The 9514-nt window shown below is 33.9% G+C and overlaps 1 protein-coding gene across 2 annotated transcripts; it reads right to left on the bottom strand.

Annotated features, from left to right (window-relative positions):
• Window positions 1-298: 298 nt before the first annotated feature.
• Window positions 299-1688, bottom strand: LOC107896634 (photosystem II D1 precursor processing protein PSB27-H2, chloroplastic). 2 transcript variants are annotated; one of them, XM_041102345.1, is made up of 5 exons: window positions 1565-1688; window positions 1414-1460; window positions 1191-1305; window positions 566-957; window positions 299-475 (listed from the first exon to the last, which is right to left on the bottom strand). In XM_041102345.1, exons 3-5 carry the CDS (start codon window positions 1258-1260, stop codon window positions 338-340), a joined length of 600 nt encoding a protein of 199 aa, XP_040958279.1. In that variant the 5' UTR covers window positions 1261-1305; window positions 1414-1460; window positions 1565-1688; the 3' UTR covers window positions 299-337. The 2 variants fall into 2 exon arrangements, with proteins under 2 accessions (XP_040958279.1, XP_040958278.1); XM_041102344.1 differs by having other exon boundaries at window positions 1191-1313; window positions 1565-1675.
• Window positions 1689-9514: the final 7826 nt, after the last annotated feature.

Raw genomic sequence — 9514 nt, 5'->3', positions numbered from 1 at the left:
TTAAAAATTGAAAATAAAATGAATTGTTACAATTACTTTTGTGTACTACAACCTAGACCTAGATGATAAGTAATTACTTCCGGTATAACTAGGGGTGTAAATGAGATATTGATGTTTGTAAGCTATTCGAGTTCGCCTCGAAAAAAAATTCAAATTCGATTTAGTAATTATCATACCAAATTCGAGCTTAATAATACTTTACTTGAACAGCTCGTGAGCCTTATCGAACTTTTTCATATTTTTATCAAATAAATGCATCAAACTTAAACAACCAAAATAATAATAATAATAACAACACTGCTTTCAACTAAGGAGCTGTATATATGTATCATGTGCACTACAAAAATTCTTCAGCTGTGCTCAAATCATTCAATATCTCATTCTTAATCTCTTCTGGCAATGGAGCAGAGGGACCTGCCTTTGAGTAGAAACTGGCCAGTGCTCTAATCGCCTTTTCCAGTTCCATATATGATTCCTATGATGCAGATGTTTATAAAGAGTATCAGTGAAATCTAATGCTTTTAAACCATTCATCAGTCAAGGACAGTAGAAGATACATGCATACCTCACCAGCCACCTTCTCTTGCTCCCTCCAATTACTCAAATAATCTCGGATCGACTCCTTTGCCGAATCCGCCGTTCGTCTAAATTTAGCGACATCCTTGGGATCCTCCTTCAGCGATTCGCGCAGCGTTTTCACGACTTCTCTTGCCGACTTTACATAAGCCTTTGGCAACACTTTACCTGACTTCGTTTTCTCATTAGGATCAAACAACGATTTAATAGCCCCTGCAACACCTTGGTCCTCGTCCGATTCGGCCCGTACTGGTAATGGAGTCGAAATGCAGTTGAAGGTCAGAACAGCCAACAATGTGGCAGTGGTAGTACGTGCTATTATTCGACGACGACTCGAGAAAGATGGTTCAACTACATAACACCTAAATTGCAGTTTACCAACTGTGGTTCAACAAATAATTGAGATTGATGAGCAACAAAACGGTCAATCTGGAAGCATTTGATGTAAATACTAATACAAGGAATATAGCTAACTGTTAAAAGCATATATTATGAGGCAAATCATAGTTTGTAGTAAAATTCGAACCCTATTGTTTGCCTCAACCGAGCATAAATAGAAATCATGAATTATTTTAAAAAGGAAGGTAGAAAAGTAATAGAAAATTGTGGCTTACATTTAGTTTGAGGTCTCTCCATGGAGTTGATATTAGGGACAGAAATCTTTGGGGCAAGATTAAGAGCCATTGTTGGTTGAATCTGAAGCAATAAATTAGAGTCCGCCCAAAGTGGCTGGTTACCTTGATGGCAAACAATCCAGAGTTAGTCAAATTCTTTGTCATGTTCATTGCAATTACAGGTTTTTTTTATTATTGAAAACTGAAATATGATTTTGAGTACCTTTCTTGCCCAGTAAATATATGCTGCCCCGAGAATGCTAATAATTACTGCAAAAAGTTCAGGGGAAAGCCCATCATAGATGTTAAGAAATAGATAAAAAAAAAAGGAGAGTTCAAAAAAGAAATTTCCATAGCTTGAAGAAATTGGGTACCTTCTGCAGAACGCCCCACCTTTTAGCAAATTTCGACCCAGACGATTTTTATCCAAAATGGAGATGGGAAGCTGTTTGAACAAAGATTGAGGGATTAGTTGGTCATTTCACTTTTCTTTTTTCCATTTTTATTTGGTTAAATTACACCCATAGTCATTAAATTATTAATAAATTTACACTTCAATCACTTTACTTTAAAATGCTATCCCTTAACTATTAAAAACTTCTCATCGAATTACGAGGCATTGAGTTCTAACAGAAGTCTAATGTGAATTTTTCTAATTCCACGTAATATCCACGTATTTCAAATAAAAAACCTATGTTATATATTAATATTTTTCATTTTCAATTTATAAAAAAATCCCTAAAATGTTAAAACCTAATTTCCCTTCTTCATTTCGTTGAACAACAACAAAAACTTCTCTTCTCCATTTCTCAGGCAGTGGACCAGAGAAGAAAAGGAACACAAGCCTAAGAAAAACTCACACCAAGTTCATTAAAGAGGTGTTTGGAAAACCATCTAGTAATTAAATTTGTCTGTAATTGCTTATAATTACACATAGTGGTATAATTGTAATTTGTAGGTCTCATTGAATTAAGTGTAATTAGAGCACTCCAATTACACATTTCAATTCTTAAGGAAAGGGTGAGAATTGAAGTAATTACGCAGATAACTACACCTAGATTCAATTTTAAAAAATTATTTTTATGCATGTTTAAGTTATAAATTGTTATATTATAAGCAAGAAAGTAACAACCCACTCGGCATAAATCATACCAATTTGTTGTTCGTGTATAATTAAGTAAGCCATAGTAGTAATGGGATGAATTATCAGTTAAAGTGTTGGGTTGGTGTGTTGCGTTAATTTATTAGTACACCCTTGTGACGGACGTCTTGTTGCAATTCGCCATTTGACAAACTCTAAGGTTGGCGAACTCTAGGGTTTGGTGGTCTCTTTTATGAGACGATTCGCCAACCCCAGATATTCTAGGTGAACTTGTTAGTTCGTGGAGTGATACGATTGCTTTACGTGGAAACGATAATTCAGTCGGTATCGTTAGAGTTTAGTTGAAACCTAGTTGGAATTAAACTAGAGTATTGTAGATGACAACTTGGTATGTTTAGGAGGTTGAATGATCTCTTTAGTTGGTTGCTTAAGTTTACAAACAATGTTTTGCCACTTTGATTAGTGGTAGTAGTTGCGTTTGGTAAAAAAAATTAGACTTCAAATCTTGTTAGGCAAGTTTTGCCTCAGTTTTCAAGGGTGAAAGTGGGGTGTTTGACCTTCCTATTAAGCTTATTTTCCGCTATTTGTATTATATAAGGATGCCTATAGCCAGCACATTTCACCTTTCTCTCTCTGAGTTCTTCTAGACATCTCTAAAATTTTTAGTTCTCTTTGTTAGAGGAGACGAAAAAAGTTTCCAGAAGCTTGTCAGAATGCCATTAATAATTAAGAATGTTTTGATAATGATGTCGAGGGAATATATGTCTTTGCATTAGTGCATGCATAATCAAATTTTTAGTAGATGAATGGTTTGATAATTATGGTTGTTTCTTATTTAGCTCAAGAAGCTAGTGAAGGTTCGAGCAATCGAGGCAAATGACCAATAGAGTATATTGTATCTTGAAGTTCCTGGTGAGTTCTTTCTTGCTTCCTTTGGGTTATGAAAATTCTATGATATGTGGGTTATGAAAGGTAAGTCGTCTTTACTGAAGATGGGTCGATGTGTCTTGTATTGATGAGTGTGTAACAAGTTCGTACTGTAAGCGTGAGCATGGCCATGGTCGAGGTAAAAATAACCACTTTGTGTGCGAGCCAAGTGCCAGACTGTTTGTGATATGTGAAATTGTGGAAAGAAGCTTTATTTGTGATGCCTCTGGTAAGGCAGCTTTATTGCAAACCAGACTGATAGATCACTACCCTGCCTTGTGGGAGGACAAGTGTTCAATCTAACAAGAAATATGAAAACAAATATGATTTGGCTGATATGCGATTCTTGATTTTGAAAATGGGTTCGAGGCCAACACAAGGTTGTATTATAGGTGAACATATGTAATTGTAAGAAATGTGTATAAGTTGGCGGCACGTGTTCACCAGGGATACTGTGTGTGTTGTTTTGACTAAGTGTCGTTATCGGAAAACTATATTGGCAACTTGGCGTAATGTGTTTGTAAGACTGAGTCTCGAAAATGTCTTTATTTTTAGGTCGATTATTGGTAATCTGATAAACAGTATGTGTCTACCTGAAATTCATGACGTTTAATTGAACTTACTCCATTACTTTTCTTTCTCAAGCTTTTGAGTAATAGAAGAAGATTTGTAAAAGAGGACTACGCCAGAGTTGCGCATACGAGTGAGCCACTTGTTTATTTTGTATCATGCATGGCTAGTTGGCGGATGGCATATTTATATGCATTTGTACTTAACTTTTTTTTTTACCTCACAGTCATATTGTATTTGTCTTAAATTGGAATAGCCCCTTATTATTCACGTGTATGCCAAACTCCATTAATTCGTCGTTTACAAACTTACCTTTTCTATTAAGTGTATTCGCCATACCTAACAACATATGTTTTAAAGATTAATTCCTACTATTTTTTAAGGATGCATTATTAAATGAACCAAAAATAATGATCTTTAACTCAAATAAGGACCTTACGACTGGTTTCTTAAAGATTTAAATTAAGCCAAAGGATTTGAGTCTATTTGTAACGCCCTGGTCCGTTAGGTGGTTTGTTTGGTTGATTGATATATGCCATATCTTCCTAACGGGCCAAGGGGTGTTACATGAACATGAGTGTTTGAAATGATTATTGTCAAAGATTTATTATATTATAAATCCTAGAAAATTATATTATAAAAATAATTAATGTGTATTTTATAAAGTAATAACAAAAAATTATATTATTTAAATTATTTTTTTAAGTTATTGCAAAAGATTATTATAAAAATTAATTTATTTGTTATGAAAGTGTTATAATATGTTTATTTATAAAAAGTTACGGCCAAAGTATAAGTTGTGTTTCCATACTACATATTATAAAAATATGTATATGTTAAATCGTAAAAAAATGTTATAATTTTTTAATCATAACTTCTTTGTAAATTTTTTTTTCTAAAGTAATGACAAAAAAAAATATTTATAAGAAATGTTATGAAATTTATTGAACACTTTATAATTTTTTTATAAATATTATATATTATAAAATTTAAATTATTTTTGACTTAATTTACATATTATAAAATGGGTTATAACCTAGCATAATTCTTTCTTTAAATTAAGTTTATATAAAATTTTATGATTAACGCTACAGACTGTTTGCACCATGAACTTAAATATTATATGGTAGATGTTAATTATGTAAATATAAAAGGTTTTCTTGCACCATATCGTAGGGTATAATATCATTTGAGAGAATAGAGCTAAACAGAAGCACTTGAGACGGCTTGTGGACTCTTTAATTTGAGATATTCAAGGCTTTGAAATGTGATTGAGAGAACATTTATTGTTCTAAAAAAATATTTCATATATTAACAACATTACATTAGTAGAGAATAAAAAAACAAGGTTGGATCATACTAAAATGTTGCATACTTCATTTATAAGTGGATTTCTGATGATCTATACTTTGAAGAGTACATGAAAGAAAGAGATATTGATAATCTTAATGATATAGAATCAGATGATTATTAACTCGGCCAAGGACCAACATTTGATGAAAAAGATCTTATGTTAAATATTAAAGAGACAACAACCCAACAAATATGGAACACTAGAACAATTAGATAAAACTGCATATGATGTTTATTTTCTTGTTATTTTTATTAGTAATCATATTATCAACTACCTTTTTGGACTAACATAATACATATGATGATTTGATTTTAATTTTTGTTACTTTTTTGAATTTTTTTATCGCACTAATTTTTTTATAGTAATTAATATTTTTTAAAAATATAACTTGTGTAACCGTGTAATTACAATTTGTACTACAAAAAATGGCATAGGAAATTGCAATGTAATTACATTTTGTCAACCAAACACGTCTAAGGAATTACAATTCTTTATAATTACAAGAGAGTGTAAGTGTCACGTGACTAAAACTTTAGTCTAGGAAATCGCACGACCTTAGATGATTTCTTTGTTTCAAATTTGCCTAAGTCAGCCTAGCTCTCAAAAGATGAGAATTCTCTCGAAAATTCTCTATGGCATCGAAACAAAGTGGAAGCAACTCAAAAGAGAAAGGAACTTGAATTGAATAGAAAAGCCACCAGAAAGCAATGCACACAAGGTGTTTGAGTAGATGCTCTCAAATATATTCTTCAACTCAAGAATGAAGTGATTACAAATAGAGGAGGACTCTATATATAGTTAAGCTTCTTAGATCCAACAATATATATTGAATTATATCAATGGATGAGATTAGTCCCTATCTACAATATGAGAGTCTTAAGGGATTTAAACTCTATACAATATTATCCTTTAGGATATACAATATTCACCATGGTAATTCTAGTTTTACTAGAATGTTCCAATAAGTCACTAAAGCTTCAAGTAGTTGAGTTTCTCCATGTGTTCCACAAATCAAGCGGGTCAAATGAGTCACATTTAATTAATTGACCTCCATAGGATACTTTGTATGCATTAGTCATGGGCTTTGATCCGTGGCTCGTGACATTCTCCCTCGCCCATTCTCGCGATGCCCTCATCGTGTCCTCAGAATGACACAGGTCTAACTCGTTTCAAAACTGCCATGGCACCTTGGTTGATTCCCAACCATTCTCTCTGTTGGGTAGTTTTGCCTCTCGAAACATTTGCCTTGATTTATATCTCCATTGTTGCTTAACTCAAATTGTATTTCTTATTGTACATCTTAATCATAAGAGGTCACCACTCTTACTTGTCTCCATTTTGGCTTGCCTTAATTGAGATCCTCTCGATCTTCAAAAATAGGCTTTGACACACCCACATTGAATAGCGAGTTAATCTTAAGTATTGTCGCCAACTTTGGTTTATAATCCCCTTGGCTTACTCGCTTTAGAACTTTGAAAGGCATATGTGTTTTTACCAAGCCAACGGTAGGTTATAATGTAAAACAGTAGATAAGTGTTTAAGATGCACCTCACTCATAGCATTTACTCGATTTAACTGTCCAGTTTGCATCACTACTTTTCCCATAAAATCCGATGCACAACCCACCTCTCTCATAGGTGGTAGCGCAACTAATAACTCAACAAGCTTCATATCAATTTCCTACACCTCTAGCATTTCCATGAGGGTTTTTGTAGCATTCTGATCTACCAAGTCAATGTTATTTCCAAAATGAACATCCTTAGCTATCTGGATTATTGACAATACCTTGGTTCCACCTTTCTTATCACAATTCACTGGCGTAACACATTATCATTGACGAGTATCCAAGTTACATATGCAATCGGCAAAAGGAACCAAAAGAGAATTAATCTTGTCAAGGAAATTCAATCTAAAAACAAAGGCGTAATCATCTAAATGAATTACCTTGAAGTCTTTTATGCCTTTTCACTCACCTATTTGTATCCCAACTCTTTATGCTACTTACATAGTTAAGACCTTTCTAGAATTTGCAATCTTGATCTTCTTAATCGATTTGTTAACTAAGAGACTAAATTTACCCATGACTTTATCCGATATGAACAAATATGATGCCCCATATCAACAAGAGTACTTGACTTACGATGTTGATGTCCACAAACATCAACCCTTTATGCTTGCGATCTCTCTTCACTTTAGAAGAATTAAGTATTATTGACCCAAGCTTTAAAGCCTCACCCTATAGCTCTTTTTTATCTTTTTTACTGATCGTAGACAGCTTAGATTGTTGTAGGCAATTTCGTACCCTATACGAAACACAACATAAGAAGCATTTCACCGGTTCTTTAAGTTTGTTTTTAGGCTTCAACTTCCCACTATATGGTTTCCCATTACCACTATTATCATTTTAAACCTATCATTCTATATCTCCACCATTTCCCTTCTCTTTAGGCTTGGAAAACTCAAACTTGTCTTTCTTTGGAACAAGCTCAATTAAGGACTCCGCTATAGTCATGACTTTGGTAAGTTCTTTTACCCCTTGATGTTACAACTTTTACTGCACCTAAGGCTTTAGCCCATCCATAAAGGAGAAAAATACCTCATTTTTACCCAAATCAGAAATTTGGAGCATTAGTTTACTCTTTCTTATACTCTCTAACTGTGCCTTATTGCATAAGCAGACACAACTTAGCTCAAGCCTCATCCTCGGCATACTCTAGATAAAATTTCCCCTTGATTTTACTCTGGAACTCTTCCTAAGTCCTAATAGTGGTACCACCTCATATCTTATTTGTGGACCTATGCCGCCGCAATAAAAGAGCGACATAAGTGAAATACATAGCAACAATATTTACCTTAGTAACATCATCCGTGATGCGTTTGACACGAAAATATTACTCCATTCTCCACAAGAAGTTGTCTACATCCTTTACAGACCTCGTCACATTAAATTCTTTTAGCTTAGGGACATCAACCACTGCTTAGGTTTTGCAGCAAGCACCACATTACCCAAAGCAACTTTATAGATAACAAGCTCCACTTTAAGCTCCTTAATATGTTCCTTCAGGGTCGACACCACAGCCTGGAGAACATTATCCCTTATTGTCAACTTATACACAGTGGAATTGAGCACCCATTGCTTTGCTTCCACATTGGAACCAACAGACTCCACCACATATTCCCTGAGCTGCTCTCTCATCGAGTTTAGCTCATTAGTGTGTCCCTCCACTACCTCAAGTGTTTCCTTCATATCACCCACAAATTCCTTGAAACTGGTCAACCGACCTTCCAAAGCCAACAACATATCCTTCGATCGGCTAGCTTTCCTTCTCCCCATCTTGGGTCTCCCTAGGCTTAACCTACTTGTTTATTCCTTTCATCATCTCAATCGGTGCCTTTGAACCTTGACTATGATACAATCTATCATGGGGGCTAGAAATTTAGTCTAGCAAACCGTGCGGCCTTAGGCGATTTCTTTGCTTCAAATTTGCCTAAGTCAGCCTAACTCTCGAAATATGAGAATTCTCTCAAAAATTCTCTAAGGCACCAAAATAAAGCGGAAGCAATTCAAAAGACAAATGAACTCAAATTGAATAGAAAAACCATAAGAAAGCAATCCACACAAGATGTTTGAGTAAATGGTCTCAAATATATTCTTTAACTCAAGAATAAAGTGATTACAATGAAGGGGGAAGACTCTATTTATAGTTGAACTCTCCCAGATCCAATGGCACAAATTGAATTACATCAATGGTTGAAATTAGTGCCTATCTACAAGATGAGAATCCTACGGGATTTAAACTCTATACAATCTTATTCCTTAGGATTTATAAAATTGACCATGGTAACTGTAGTTTTACTATAATGTTCCACTGGGTCATTAAGGCTTGAAGTAGATGAGCTTCTCCATATGTTTCATAAATCGGGCCAACTTAAGTGGGTCCAATGAGCCCTATTTAATTAATTAACTATCATGGGACGCTCTGTGTGCATTCGTCACGGGCTTTGAGCCACGACTAGTGACATAAGTACTACCCTAGTATTACACTTTCATTTAATTACTCTATGTTGTCCAAACATACCCTAACGAAGAACCTAACAGTATCTAATAAAAAAGGTTTGAAAATGTATTAAATTTTAATTTTTTGAAAATTTTTATAAAGTTTAGTACTTTTTAATTTTTTATGTATTTTATTTTTTAAAATTATTTTTAATTTTTAATTTTTAAAATTAAGACCAAATTAACAAAATGTATAAATACTGAGCCTAAATTTGTTGAAAATTTTCAAAATCAGGACTAAATTAACAAAATGGGTAAACATTGAAGACTAAATTTGCTATTATACCAATCTACGTCAGCTTTTCATCTAGTGA

The sequence above is a fragment of the Gossypium hirsutum genome, chromosome D10 (assembly GCF_007990345.1).
Source record: "Gossypium hirsutum isolate 1008001.06 chromosome D10, Gossypium_hirsutum_v2.1, whole genome shotgun sequence".
NCBI lineage: Eukaryota > Viridiplantae > Streptophyta > Magnoliopsida > Malvales > Malvaceae > Gossypium > Gossypium hirsutum.
This window is presented reverse-complemented; position numbering and strand designations above follow the sequence as displayed.

Coding starts and splice junctions, on each gene's coding strand:
- LOC107896634 (XM_041102345.1), bottom strand. CDS start 1,260: ATGGCTCTTAATCTTGCCCCAAAGATTTCTGTCCCTAATATCAACTCC. Junction 958..1,190: donor GGAGAGACCTCAAACTAAAT/GTAAGCCACAAT, acceptor GTTGAACCACAG/TTGGTAAACTGCAATTTAGG. Junction 476..565: donor AAGAGAAGGTGGCTGGTGAG/GTATGCATGTAT, acceptor TCTGCATCATAG/GAATCATATATGGAACTGGA.